The sequence below is a fragment of the Drosophila persimilis genome, unplaced genomic scaffold (genome assembly GCF_003286085.1).
Source record: "Drosophila persimilis strain 14011-0111.01,24,50 unplaced genomic scaffold, DperRS2 tig00000000-arrow-pilon, whole genome shotgun sequence".
Lineage (NCBI taxonomy): Eukaryota > Metazoa > Arthropoda > Insecta > Diptera > Drosophilidae > Drosophila > Drosophila persimilis.
The window spans coordinates 12,075,001-12,090,366 of NW_020825288.1; the positions used below are offsets into that span (position 1 = coordinate 12,075,001).

General features: G+C 49.6%; 1 protein-coding gene across 1 annotated transcript in view; it reads left to right on the forward strand.

The window, feature by feature from the left end:
- The window catches only part of LOC6588054 (polypyrimidine tract-binding protein 1), a 151,161-nt gene that overhangs the window by 118,609 nt on the left and 17,186 nt on the right, over nucleotides 1-15,366 (forward strand). The window contains exon 8 of the mRNA XM_026990999.1: nucleotides 7,658-7,923. Within this exon, the coding sequence (XP_026846800.1) occupies nucleotides 7,658-7,923 (266 nt within the window). The remainder of the gene's footprint in view (nucleotides 1-7,657; nucleotides 7,924-15,366) is intronic.

A 15,366-nucleotide genomic window follows, 5' to 3' on the forward strand; every position in this document is an offset into this window, starting at 1 on the left:
CCACAAAATGATTGCCACTGCAAACAAATCAATGGGCAACAATTTCCGGCTGAAATTCAAAAGTAATCGTCGACTCCCCCCGGTCCCCGCCCCCGCCCCCGCCTATCGATTGTTGTTGTTTTGTTGGAGGCGAATTTAATTAACGCCATAACGCAGTGCAGGAGATTCTTTTTGGAAAGGGGGGGGATTTTTGAAAATTCTTTTGAAATTTCGCTGTAATTAACGTGTGGCATGGCCCCGCCCCCGCCCCCGCCATCGCCCCACAAAGGCATCGGATCGACACAGCGGTCGTCAAAGGCCATAGAGAAGGTCCCGAGAATTAGCCATTAGCCGTATGGCACTTCTGGCTTTACCCCCCCCCCCCCCCCCCCCCCTCGTCAGACAGTCAAAGCTCACACACACACACACACGCAATGGAGTGGCAATGAGCGAAAGGAAAGGAGTGAAAATGGCAATCGACACTCGGGCGGGATGAAAAATAAACGCAGAAAGCAGAAGCATAATATTTATTTATTACTTTACAAAGGACTTTTCTATTAATTAAAAAGCAACAAGCAGACAGTCCCCCCCCCCCCCCCCCCATCCTTCACCCCATCACACACACAGCCATGGACAGAGGAGAGTTCACCTTTCACCCTTGTCGCCTCGTCCATTGTTCGATGTCCGCAGACGAGGCGGCTGGCGCTGACCCAACGGCATTTTGGTGGCCAGTTCATGCATACGCAGGCCCCCCCCCCACACGCTTGACACCAGCCACCTGCGGCCATTTTAATTTTCCACGCAAAGTTCTTGTGCAAACACACGCCCACCCACGCACCGAGAGAGCGAGACGGGGCGATTTCCGTCCTGCTCCATTAAAGTCGCGGCCAGCTTAAAGAGTGAGCCAGGCAGGGGCGGGGGCGGGGGCGGGGAACGAAGCATAAAGGCAGTGGAGAGCTGAAATCCCAATGAATTCATTCATGTGGTCGCTGCCTGTATGGAAACCACTTAAAGACCTGCTCCTTCCCGCTCCTTCCAGCTCCCTCGCTCTCCGCCCACTCTGCTTCGATGCCGAAAAAAATAACAAAAGGAATTGCTAAATAAATGTATAAGGACACTTTTATTGCACTGCAAGCGAGCCGATACATGTGGCAGGAGGCGAAGGAGATCCCAAGGAAAGGACGAGCGGGATAACAACAAAAGGCAGACAAGTAAATAGCAAAAATCCAAAGAGCAACAATGAGCATTGTTCTCTCTTTGTGGAGGCCTGTGCCTGGCCGGGTCCTTGGACAAACACACGCACAGGAATTGGCCCAAAACTGTCATGTCCCTGCCTATTGACTGCCCCCAGTGTCCTTTCGTGTGTGTGTGTGTGTGTGTGTGTGTGTGTGCCAATACATCGATACACCGCGAACACTCCACACTCCAAGGTACCTGCTACATGCCACATAGCGGCAGCAGGACATGCAACAAATTTTTCACGTAAATGTAATAAAAACACTTTGGCATGTGCAATGCGGGGCAGCCGAGGCGCCACGCCCACCCACTTCAAGCGGAGAGGAGTGGGGTCCTGGGCTGAAGCACACTTGTAGTAAGTGGAGCCCCTCACCCCCTCTTCCCCCACTTGGGCAAATGCAAAAGTGCGCCGTGGGATTTTCGGGGGTCGGCTAATAAATAGTTTCATTTGATTTATTTGATTTTTTATTATTTGGAATATTTTATGCAAGCCCTACGAGGCCCCAGGGAGTCGCAGCGGCAGCTAATTTGTGGCGCCCAAAGCCCTTCGAAGTCTAGACCTAGACCCCGGCTCCGACCCCGGCTCCGACCCCAGACCGACCCCAGGAGCCGTGGCATGGCCGGGTCGCGTGTCCATGCCATATGCAATACGCTCCGTGTCCTGCCGTTTCGTTTCGTGTCGTAGGTGAAAGCGTGGCCAGAGCCGTGTGTTTTTCCTTTGTTGTCGCCTCGCCCTGCGTGTGTGGTGGCGGCTATTGCTGTTTCAGTTGCTTGTTTATTGTTACAGCTCTCACACATGCATCGTCCTTCTCCGCCTCCCTCCTCTCCGGCGATCCTCCTCCTCCACTGTTTGTACAGTCCACCAACATTTGTTTGTTTATTGACCGATTTTGGGGGCTTAACGGTCAACACACACACACACACACACACCCATTGTTAAAGGCGGAGAAAGGAGCAAGAGAGAGTCCTACCGCTGCAGCTGTTGCCTGTCCGTGCGTGAGGATGGTACTGTATTTTTTCGGTTGATTTTAGCATTGCTAATTCCTCCGCCAGACAAACGGATAGACACGGCTCGGAAAATATGCTGAAAAAATAACTTAAAATTACTCTTAACCAGCCATCCATCCGGCTGCCGGAACTACTCCCTTAAGCCCTCAAATCCTGGCTCTTCAATCGATTTAAAGCTCAAGGACTCCGCTCGGAGGGACTCTGGGACTCTCCGGCTCCGGACTCTGTCATCTGTCATCGGCGGCCAATCCCCTTGGACTGGTCAAACACTTAAACGCTTTTATTGCCATAACCAATAAGGCTACAGTTTGGCAGACACCGAATCGGTGTCCTCCTGCCTTGTCTCGGATATCATTCGCACGTCTGCCGCTCCTGCTATGCGTTGCGTGTAAATATTTTCCCAGTCAATAAAATAATATTGTCATAATTTTTTTTTTGCTGCTCGTGGAACGACGCGGTCTGTATCAATATTGAGACAGCATTGAAAGGAGGATAAAAATCCGAACCAGACCGTGAGGCAAACAACAATTGTCCACTGCCGCCGGCCCCCCGGATTGTGGCCTTCCCGCATCCACGTGTGTGCTATTTATGGCCGCCACTGTACGTGAGTGCGGTTAGTTGAGAGAGAGAGAGAGTCCCTGGCTTGACTTTCGACTTGACTCCAAGACCTGATCCCGGATCCATGCCGGATACAGTGGATATTTGTGTGCACTTTAATTAAGCATACGCACCGTTGACGGCCCTCTCGCTCTCTCGCCATCCTTTGCCGAGTAATTATAATGCACAAATGGAGTGGAAAAGTTCTGCAAAGGCTAACAAAACTTAAGCACTTGCCAGAGTCGGGCCATGCTCCGAGTGTGTGCTCATAATTTATACAATTGATATACTTCATGGAGAGCCACTGCCACTGCCAGCTCTAGTTACAGACTCCTGCTCCGCCTCGGCAGCCTCCTTGCCCCAGTTACAGGCACAGACACAGTCGCAGTCGCAGTCTGCTGACATGGAGACTGCACGCTAAAAGGCAATGCAGCTGCCTGTCGAGTGCCCAAGACTCCTGTGGAAAGGAGCCCCCACCACCACCACCCCCTTATTTTCGTAATTGAAATGCAATTAAAATTTGTAAACGTCCCACTCTGCGTACATTGACTCTTGGCAAGGTCTCCCCCAAGCCCCCCCCCCCCCCCTTTCGTTCGGCCTACAAACATTTTTTAATGAATTACATTTCTTGCGGGTGTTAGACTCGAGCTGGGCCTGGGCCAAAGAAAATCGTTATTTTCAATTATGCCACAGGACCTGTCTGGCAGAAGAAAAAAAAGGAAGAACGAGGGAGAGGGGGGGGGGGGTGTAAAATGCAAAACACAAACACAGCCGCTGGCATTGAGTTACGAAAAAATTTGTGCCATGATTGATTATGTGTGGGCGGCAAATGTTGAAATTAAAGACAAGGAAGGACTCACCCCCCCTGCCAAAAGCAAATATCATTAAGTCCTTAAGCATACACAGACAGAGACAGAGACAGGGGGAGAGAGGGGGGGGGCACAGAGAGAAGTTTGTGGAACAATTTAAAATTTATGATGTGTGAGCCTGTAAAAATCTAATTTACTGTCGCATAATTAAAGACGCAAGGGGATGGCATGTATTTATTCAAATTATATATTCAACTGTTGACACACCCAAAAGGCAAAAGTTTCATCTGTCGTGGGGTGGGGAGGAGATGGTGGGGGGAGGGAAACACTGGCCTGGCGTCACGTCACGTCACGCGCGCGCTCTCTCTCTCTCTCTCTCTTTCCTTCTCTCTCATTAAATCATTAAATGCCGCCATGTAAGCATAAATTTAATTGTTATTAACAATCAGCACTTATTTTGACTCCTCCACACGGGAAGGCGGGAGGCGTGGCACTTTTCTTTCTGGCCTGGCCTTTTGTTCAACTCTACCGCTCTACCGCTCTCCCGCTCTCCCCTGTGTCTTTTCCATTCATTTTCATATACAAATTTGTACGTTTCGGGTTTCTGTTTGCTTTATGAATTTAAATTGTCATTAATTAACTTTTGTGCGCATCGAATGGGGCCTGAATGGGGGGCCGGGAGGTTGGAATTATTACACATACGCGTGGAGGTCATGGAGGTCCTGCCGACCATCCGTTATGGGCCCCAGCATCGTCCTGCGAACTCAATTACAGTTTGCAAACTTTTCAATTAGCTATAAATAGTTTATTTATGTGTATGTTTTTTTTTGTTTTTGTTTTCCTGCAACTCATGCAACACGAAGTGGCCGGTGTGTGTGTGTTTAATTGAAAAGTGCTGCCTCAAACGCTTTTCACTCTCACTCCCTGTCCGTCCGTCTGTCCGTCTGTGGGTGTGAGGCTCATTAATACTGTTGAGCCCAACCCCCCCCCCCCCCCCCACATCCTTGCAGCTCATTTCAACGCGCAGCGGAGCGGATGATTGCTATTCATGGCCCGATCATACCATATATCCAGGGTAGGGACATTGACAGGACAGCAAGCATCATTATCGCATGCAAATTTTTTCGTATCGCTCCTGCAGTTAATGTATCTTTTTGCTTGTTGATTTAGCAACATGCAACGCGCACGAGTCTGATAATTACTTTGATGTTAATTCATTGTCCAAGAAGCACCTGACCTTTACCCCCGCTCTCTCCCCAACCCCCGCTGGTTCCCTGTCCCTCGCACGTTTTTCTTTGGGTTTTTTAACTCGATGTTAATTAAAAAGCAGCAATGGCCATAACTGGCGTAACAAATCCAGCCGCAGGCCCAGCAGCCACCCACCAAAAACAGAACCAGAAACAGAATGATTCAAATTGCACTTTTTCGCCCTTTTTTTCCGCCTGTTTGTTTGTTAGACTGCAGCTTGCACGGGTGCCAGTGCCACTGGCTGTGGCAGGCACTGTGGCAGGGACTGTGGCAGGCAGTAGCTGTGTGCTCCGAGGGCTTGTTGGCTATGTTTCCGGCCGTCGTCAACTCGTCGCCATCTTCCTTTCCAATTATGCCCCTGCCGCCCGGCCGCTGTCTGCCTTTGTGGCAGTGCCCCAAGGCGTCTGCTGCGCTTTCTGCCCGGCACCGGGTTCACTGCAGTTCGAGTCCCGTTCTCTGTGTTCTCTCTCTCTGTTCGGTTGTCGATTTGCACAGACATTTCTTTTCTCGTTGTCACACCATCAAGCAGCGTTTGTTGCGATTTGAAACAAATCTACCAATGCCCCAGCAGCAGCGGCAGAAAATCATAAAAAATATAGGAAAGTGGTGGAAGGGGGGTGAGGGCGAGGGCGAGGGAGAGCCAAAAACCAAATTGAGTTGTTGATGGGCGAACGTCAAAAAATCCACAAATTCTGGCAGTTGTTGCTGTTTTTTTTTTTGTTTTTTTTCTGTTCCGTTACGTTACGTTCCGTGCCCGGCGACAACGTCATCATGAATGATAGATACTTTTACATATTTTCGCTGTCGATGGTTTTTCCGGCAAACTGCCCAACGGCACTTGATTTGTTGTTTGTCTTCTGCAGAACATTTCCGCCGTCCCCCCTCCCCCTGTAGGAGTGCACACTGTACAGGTTTATTTAGTTTTCGATTTTCGCCTGTTTTTTAGGGGTCCGTTATTTATGGCGGAGCCGCTTTCATCGCCCGTTTTTGCCTATTGATTTTTAATAAATTTTTGAGCTGCCGAAAGGACTCAAACGAGACCGCACGGGGGTGTGGGGGGTGGTGGGGGGGGATGGCCTGGATGGTTGCATAATTTCGTTTCAACTTCATTTCCGTTTCGAACTAATCAAAAAGTGTAATTTCCGATTAGTTGTATTCAAAGGCGGAGGCGAGTTCTGCGAGTGACCCGACGACCCGACGACCCGACCTGACCAGAGTGCAGGTCGATCCTCTCGAAAGTTGGCTCGACTTTTCCTCCAGCCTGCCGCAAAATGGCAGTGGGAGAGTCCTTTTCATTGGCCAACAGGTTCTGCTGTGGCCCGGTATAACAAATCGGAACATTGACCTGGCCTGGCCCCCGGCGTCTGTGATTGAAAGTGGAAGGGAATTGGCCGGATAATGACCCTTTTACTTTATGAGTTACGGCCGGACTTCGGGGGGCTCCGAGGGCTCCGGGGGCTCCGGGGGCTCCTCGATTTATCTCAATCCTCGGCATTCCTAGCATACTTATGCGGGCAAACGAGTCGCATTCAAGCACTCGATTGTCGTGCCTTAAATTGGGGAATAATTTCGGGGCAATTAAAACGGCAGATGGACCGGCACTCACCGCTATCTCGGCGTCCCCATGTGCTGGTGTTTTGGCTTGTTTAGCAAATATCCCAGAGAGAAAGCAGCGCAGAGGTGACTGCATTTCATTTGCATATAAACACCCCGAAAACGAGTCTGCAGGTGCATGCGGCGTTGCAGGTGCAGTTGCCACAACACACACAAAATAAAAAGCGAAATAACGAAACGAAACAAAACGAAACGAAACCAAACACATTAACAGGTGTTGACTAAGCGCCGCCCGAAACGAGACCCCCGCCAGAGCCAGAGGGACAGAAAGACGGACAGATTCCAGTCCGGTCCTGAGAGGGGGGAGGGGGAGGGGTAGGGGTAGGGGTAGGGGATGTGCTTTGGTGGCTTATAAAGAGTGCCAAAATTTGTTTGCTTTTGTTTATAAAAATTTAAGGCACTTTTGGACAGGTGCCTGCCGGGGATGCAGGATGCAGGGAAATCCCAGAAATGTTGCAGGGCCAAAAGGCAGCACCGGCAGCACCAGCAGCAGCAGCAGCCTAAAATCCCATTTGTGCCCCCAGTCGGGGGGCCTTGGTGTTGCTTTATTTATGCAAAAATAACAAACAAGCAAAAGAGAGGAGCAGCCAGAGAGAGAGAGCGAGAGAGAGAGAGAGAGAGACGGAGCGACAGCCGACAGAAGGGCCCAAATGGCGGGGCGAGTGGCTAAAAGCCTCAAACGTTGTCTGTGCTGCTGCCGGACATTGTCGCCGTGTTGCCTGCTGGATTATTCACAGCCGTTGAAAGTGTGCAATGAATGAATTTATGGGTTCTCCTTCTGCCACTCCCCTGCTCGCCCCTCGGAGGGGTTTAACTGTGCAACTGTGCAAAATGCATACAAATGTGGCAACGTTTGGGCATGTTATCAACATTTTTATTTGCATCTGCTGTGTCTCTTTGTTGCCACTGCGAAACCCCTCCCTCCCCTTCCTACCGAAAAACAAACAAAAAAAAATAAACAAATTAAGTGAAGCGCGGAAGCGGAAGCGGAAGTGCAGACAGCGATGGCCATTAAGTGAACCCAGAGAGCCAGCAGGGCAAAGGGAATTGCCAAGAGAGTGGAGTCTCTGGTCTGTGGCAGGGATTGTCAACTGTTTAATATTGCACTTTGCTTACAAAATGCTCACCTTTCGTTGTGTTCTTTTCCCTCTTTTTTTTCTTTGCAGCCAAGGCCTCGAAAGTCATCCACTTGCGGAACATTCCAAACGAGTCCGGCGAATCGGATGTGATCGCTCTGGGCGTACCGTTCGGTCGCGTCACAAACGTCCTCGTGCTGAAGGGCAAGAACCAGGCGTTCATCGAGATGGCCGACGAGATGGCCGCCACATCGATGGTGTCCTGCTACACAGTGAATCCTCCACAGATGCGTGGACGCATGGTCTACGTCCAGTTCTCCAATCATCGCGAGCTCAAAACGGATCAGAGTCACAATGTGAGTATCCCCTTGTGCTGGAGATCGACGATCCTCGATCCTCGATCCTCGATCCTTCCAAAAAAAACCTCTTACTTGTAGCTTTGTTTCACTCTCCCGCCTTCTAAATATCTGTTTGTATTTCGGTTCTATAGTTCTGCCGGTCTTAAGTGTTATTAATGTGGCAATTAAGTTTTGGGTCTAAAGAAATCTGCGATTTATATGCAAATTCTGAAACGGGACGGCACCGAATGTGATATGGGACCCGTGCCCGTGCCCGTGCCCGTGCCCTTGCCCGTGCCCGTGCGGTCGACCGAACCTCTCTGATTAATTACAGTTTCTGGGCAACTTAATTCCCATCCAGCCAGAAAGGAGAGCCCAGAGGATTCCCATCATAAATGCCCAGAGATCCACAGAACTACGGGTATCTGTGTATGTCTCTGTGACCCACTGTTTGTTTGTGTTTGTGTTTGTGGGTGGGGGAGGGGAATGGGGAGGGGGAGGGGGAGAGGATTCTAAACCAATTTCTAATTTTAATTTCGTAAGCCACAAAGTCACTGACTGAAGTTTAAAAAGCTTTCAAATAAATACACATGGCCGCACAAACACACACACAGATACATAGATACACAGATACAGAGATACAGACACACACACGTGCCTGACAAAAGCAGTAAAATGCATAGTTTTTGGGGTTTTTGTGGGCAAAACCCCCACCCCGCCCAACGCCCCCCGCCCGAATGGAAACCACACGCATACCAAAGCAAAGCGACAAACGAAACAGGACTCTCATACACGGACAGAGAGGATATGCCAGCCAGCTGCTTAGCTCAAAGTCAAAAGCATATTTTGATTACTTAAATGAAAGTGGGTGGGTGGGGGGGCCCAAAGCGGTGTTGTCACCTTTCGAGGGGGGGTAGTGGGGGGTAGTGGCACCAGGTGGCACCCCCCATCCTTTTGATGGCTTTGTTGGTGTGCCCGCAAAGCAAACTACTTAAAAAGAGATCGTCGGCCGAAAAAAAAAAAGGTTAAGAGGCTGCAGCAGCGTGTGGCAAGGCAGGCCGAGAGCCCCTGGAGAGCCTTAGGAGTAGGTGGCAGCCACAATGGGGCAGGCCTCGAACAACAGCTAGACCAACACAATACAGTTACATTTCACTGATTACCTTTTGGCTGTGGTCCCCCCTGTGTGTGTGAGTGGGCAGATTTCTCTCTCTTGTTAACTACTAATCCTAGTAAAAGGCCTTGTTACCCCAACCCCAAGCCCAGGGCAGCCCCCCGCCTCGCCACCTCCCCCGCAGACAAGTCAGACGAGTGGAAAAGTCAACGCCGCTTCCCATAGTGCTTGTTGTTGCTGCTGCTCTAGTGGAAAATCTCTTAAAATGCATGAGAGGGAGCACAGAGGTTTAATCTTGTGTGGCAAGAGCCTGTCGCTGTCGCTGTCGCTGCCTGCCAACATATTTATACAATTTCTCATTTCATTCAACTCCCCTCCATTGTGGAACATGTCTTGTGTCTTGTGTGCTGGTTTTTTCCCCCCCCCCGTGCTGATGGTGTAACAGATTCTTTCTTTTGCTTTCGGCCCTCTCTCGCATCTTAGCAACTGTCTTCATTGGCTCCCCCGCGCGCCACACCGCACCGCAGCGCACCGCCTGTCTTCTAGTTGTTGTCGTCGTGTGCCCCACCTGGTGGCAGGAGCATTCGCCCGATTGTTTGGCGACTCTTGACTGTTCCTTTATTTTGCCGCTTGCGTCATATTTCGCTGCTTGTCATTCGTTTGGTGTCTGCCGGTCTCCGGCTGCAATGTGCAGGGCTTCAGATAAGATGCTTGGAGAAATTGAAGAAAACTGTACGGCAAAGCGAACAACCTGGAGAGGCAATGCTTTTTAATTCGCTCGTTAGTTGTAGATTCCCGCCCAAAGATCCTAGATACCGCCCTTGGCCACAAGGATTTGCCTGCTTTAAATTTATGTAGCAGCAGGAGCAGTGGAAATGTTGTGCCTCCACACAGAGGGACACAGAGAGAGAGAGAGACAAATCCAATGCATGGCCTTAAGGGATTTTAACCCCAGCAGAAGAGCAAGGAGCACCGATGGGGGGGGGGGGGGGGGGGGGGAAACGAAACACGCACCTGAAGGCAAAGCTTCGACGACAGCAGCAACAGCAAATCAGCAATACAGGATTTCCAAATCATCTCCTTCCTTGCCACACGCACACACATAAACATAAACATAGATACACACACACACACAGACACACACACAGAGGGAGAGAGAGCATAGCACAGCACATGTGAGATTTCAACGGCTGAGTGATTGCACGGTATAGAAAATAAAACAAATGGGAACCGAGGACGGGATTGGAATTGGAATGGAAAACCAAGCAACAGGAATGAAAAATCCTGCAGCGCCTTGGCCCCCCCGCCCCCTCCCACTCACACACACACACACACTCTGACATTTATGTTGGCAATTTGGCAGTCAACCGGCAATGGTGGTGCTGCTGCTGCTGCCTGCCTGCCTGCCTGCCTGCCACTGTGGCAGCCACTTCTGCTGCTGCTGCGTAACAGGATTCTAATATGTCATGTCTTTGGGATGTCCTTTCACCTTTGCCACGACAGCAGTGGCAGTACTCCTCCTCGGTACTCCCACCTTGGGCTTTTCCTCTGTCTCTATTCTCCTTGATGTCTCTTTTCTGTGTGTAGCATCTTAGTCCGCCCTTCGCTGCTGCGGCGAACCTTGACTAAGATTCGCAGGAGCATGGCAGCGTGGCAGCGTGGCAGCGTGGCAGCATGGCAGTGTGGCAGCCCCGAAATGAAGATAAATGCACTGTGGCAAGTTCACGCGGCTACGACCACAACGAGCAACGAGCTGCCCGCAAAAACCCAAGAGCTACTCCGACCCCACAACCTCCAAACCCCAAACCCCAACCTCCGACCGACCCCAAAGGTCCGCCCCAGCGTTTCCTGTATCTGTATCTCTGTCTGGCTGTGTGTCTGTCTGTGTGTATTGTTTAGTGGGTTTCAAATTTGACATGTGATTGTTTTGTCCCTGTTGCTGTCTCTGGGCTCTGGTCTCTGGGCTCTGGGTGTGCTGCCACATCTGTTGCCGCCTTTTCCCTGGGTCTACGCGTGAGACGGGCCCAGGGATTGTTGGGTAATTTTGATAAATTAATTTTTGAGCTTCTGGCCTCTCTTTGAGGGAAAAAAGGGTTGACAGGCACTTGGGGAAATGGGACACCCAGAAGCCCAGATTGGGACACAGTATTAGATTGAAACAAAGTCCCGAGTCTCCTGTGCAACATTTGGCCTGCGCCTAAAAGGATTCATTAGATTTGCCCACAACTGATTAATCGTCCTTCGGCTGTCTCCCCGAATGGCCGTCGAATGCTGGAGCGCGCGTTCAAGTGCGAACAGTGAATGCAGGTAATCATCCTAATTGGCACTTGCCACAGTCCACTGCCACACGCACAATCTCCCAGAGAAGTGCAGTTCCCCAAAGGTGTGTCCTGTGCAGGCCCCAGTCCCGGCCGTGTCCTGGCTGTGGCAGCTGCTCGTTTCGCCCCTGGTTTTAGGGGGCTTGGGGCTTTGCCTTGTAATTAAATTAAATTGCCGGCTACAGAGTGCAGCATTTTACTGTGAAATTCTAGTGTTCAAACAGAACAGGAATAACATAAACAAATGGCGAATCGCAAATGAAAGGCGCCAAGAAAAAATCCAGTGATGGACATTCGGGTGCGACAGCAATTGTCAATTAATGGATGGCATATCCGATCCGACTACGAAGGGGCAAAATTAGGATGGAACACGTGGGTGGGATTAGTTTTCGCCACAATTGACATTTGTGGGTGGAAAAGGGAGGCGGAGGGGCCCGAGTTGGAGGCCAAACTAATACAAATGTCAAGCGATTAAGCCACAAAAGGGATCAAACTGATTAGCAAAGGCTTATCACAGCCACAGAGAGAGAGAGAGGGAGAGAGAGAACGAATGTCCTGTCTACACGAGTGTATGGGGAATATAGGATATTTAGTTGCAGGCGCCATTTGATTTGGTGTTAATAATATGAGCTCCCCCGATGGCTCAGGGCTCAGCGGAGACGGAGAAGGAGACGGAGACCTCAATGTTTTATTTAATTTGCTGCCTGCCTGCCTGCCTGCCTGTCGTCCTGACAGCCCGTCGTCGTCGTCGTTGTCGAAGCCGAAGCTGATACTGAGGCTTATAGGGACTTTTCCTTTTGGCCCGCTATTTGTCTAACTCTCAGGCGTGTGCAGTTAAAGGATTTCGACGGGGCAAATAACTTCACATATGCCAAAGCAGCTCGTATCTGTGTATCTGTGTATCTGTGTATCTGTGCGCTCGTTGTTTATTTTTCTATGCGTGGCTGGTGTTTTTCTTTGCTGTTTTCCCCATTTTATTTTCACGTTTACTTTTGCGCCTCCATCCTCAAAGGAGGCACTCGCAGCAGCAGCAGCAGGAGCAGCAGCAGTAGAAGTAAGCTAATCTTATTGTTTTCCCAACAACAGAAGGAGCAACAGCATTCCGCGTATGTGGCGGAGGCAGCCAGGCAGCCAGGCAGCCAGGCCTCCCCGCTGATCCTTTGAGTTATGCGGAGGATGCAGGAGCTGTATTTGCTTATACTTGTAGCTTGTAGCAGGCGAAAGCTTTTTGCCATTTTGATTGGTGACGTGTTGAAAATGGATTTAAATTACATTGTTTCACACACTCGCGTGTCGTGCCGCGGAGTACCTTGGAGTATCTTGGAGTATCTTGGAGTATCTTGGAGTATCTTGGAGTATCTTGGAGTACGTGAGCGGAGGGCCCGACAACTGTGTGGGAAATGGGTCCTCCCTCTCTCTCTCTCTGTGTGAGGCTTCATGCACGGACTTTTCCTACAGTTAGAATGTCAATGTTTTCATTGAATTGATTAGTTTTCTATTACGGTTTGCCCCAAAATGCATGTTTGCCTTTTTCCCGTTTCCCGTTTCCCTTTTCCTTTCTTTGTTTTTCTATGCCCCCCGTGTAGTAATATTTACTTTGTTTTTGGGCAAGGCAGCGGATTTTCCTGCTTTGCGTATTTATTTATGGACCTGGCTCTGGCTTTGGCTTTGGCTCTGAGTCCCTCTCGAAGCCAAAAAGGCTTTTAACACATTTTACGTGGTTTCTATTTTCGTTTGCCTTTTGCATAAATAAGACAAATATTGTTTTGTTTTCACTGTAACCGCTTCATGCACTTTGCACAAGTTTCAGCCAAGCTCCCTTCTGGCTTTGGTATCCTCTCCTCCGCCCGCCCTCCTCACCTCTCATCTCCTCCGCTTTTGACCATAAAAACCACGCAGCATCAGCAGAAAGGGGCAGAAGGGGGAAGGGGGAAGGGGGGAGGGACTGTTGGGGCAAGCAGATAAACGACTCGCTCTGTCGTTGGTGGGCAACCGCAGCAAAGTAATACATAATCCAGAGCTCAGCTTTAAAACTTAACTACAGAACAGAACCACCTCATAACTTGTCGGAGTACGAGTGTTGCCAAAAAAAGTTTACACTTTTGCAGCTTTACGCTCGTGGTTCTGGCCACGAAAAGGCCAGCAGCTCCTTGGCGAACTTGCCACGCATGCAGTGGCAGTGGCAGTGGCAGTGGCACTGCAGTGGTTGCAGCAGGAAGCTGTGGCTGCTTCACTTCTTAACTTGGCCCACAGCACTTAAGCCCGGCCAAGTGCTCGCTTGACTGAGAGGCGACGACGACGACGACGACGACGATACTTGTGCCCTCGCCCCCAAAAGGGCTCTGTGCTTCATGCAGTTTAAAGTGTGCCGCCGCCGACTCTGCCTCCTCTGCCTCCTCTCGAGGAGAGCCCAAGATGCTGAGGCGGCACTCAGTGTGACATTGCAATGAAAATAAACTTTGAGCCCCAAAAAAAAAAAGAAAAGGGGGGCGGGAAAAGGGGGAAACAAAAATATTTATGCAAAACTTCGGGCGAAAGGCACCTTCGATATTCTTTGGCGCCTGTCCTCCGCCGCCAAGCCATTCGCTGGCTTTATTTCTTATGCAAAAAAAAAAGGAAAGGCACCGTCGACAAAGTGTCACATCAGAATCGTAGAACAATTGCTGCGAAAAGTTTTGCTCTGCGAATATTTCGAATAGTCTTGGAGTTTTCTATATTTTGTTCGGGTTCGGATTGGTTGCCAATAGCTCTGCCACTCGGCGGGGGGGATGTGAATGTACCTCTGTAGTTTTCGGACGGACATACATATGTCTCCTTTGTGTGGATTTTCCCACCGGCAACGGGCTGCGATGCGATCGATAAATGTGCTTATCAGTTGCCTGATACTTTTAGCTTATCAAAGCATTTTGGTTTATCAAATGCCGCATTATCGCACGGAAGGATGGCGGCGGCGCGGCTTCTCGGTCATATTAAATTATAACAATGTGGTGGTGGTGTGTGTGTGCCTGTGTGGTTGCTTGTCCATGGGTATTGGTATTAGTTGGTGTTTGAATACATATCTAATCAATGCCACATTCCACGCACACTACGAACACCGACAATGCCAGGAGGAAACACACAATTGACTCATTAACAGGCAAAACCGCGACAAGCAAAGACCGACGCAAACACACAGATACATAATCATACTCCACACACGCACACACACACACACACACACACACACACACACACACACAGACGGGTACCGATTTGCTTTGTTTAATGATGTTGCTGGTTGTGGTTGCCACCAGCCCCCCCAGACCACCAACCCCCAGCCCTAGTCCTGTGCCTGTTTTGGACTCCAGTCCGCAAATGCTGTCAGATAATTAGAATACCTTCGACCAACACTACTCGTACACCCAGAGAAAACTGGGGCCGTGATAGTGAAATATTTAACATAGTTAAAAAAAATATATATTTCGCAAAAATTTATTTTAAATTTTTTTATACTTCTATTAAATGTTTTCCGTATTTTCTAATAAAATCCAAATTTTTGCATATAAAAACGGAATATTTTATTTGCAATATATGTTTGGTTGTACGGCCATTTTTCTCTGAGTGTATGCATGCCTCTGACTCGGATGGCGGTTATTATAAAGCCATAAATAGCTACAAACTGTCTGGAAGTTTGACCATTCTCCCAGCCCCAGGATGGGGGGGGGGGGGGCCAGCCCCAGTGCCAGTTCAAGTTCCATTCTCCGTCCTTTGGTGAATGTTGTGTTTGTCGTCAATGGAGGAAGGCTATGGCTATGCACAATTATCGGAGTACTTAAACGCCTGGCAATTGCCCACTTGACAGCTAGTTAATGTTAACCAAGTTTAAACCAAGGGCCAAAAGGAAAGCGCACACACAGACGAGTGGGAGTGGGAGTGCGAGTGGGAGTGGGTGATGGAAAGCAAGAAATAGATGGGCAAAACGCTTCTCAACAATTACATTACAATTTTTACACAATCAACGTCATCGTCATCATAATAATCAGGCAAAGTGAA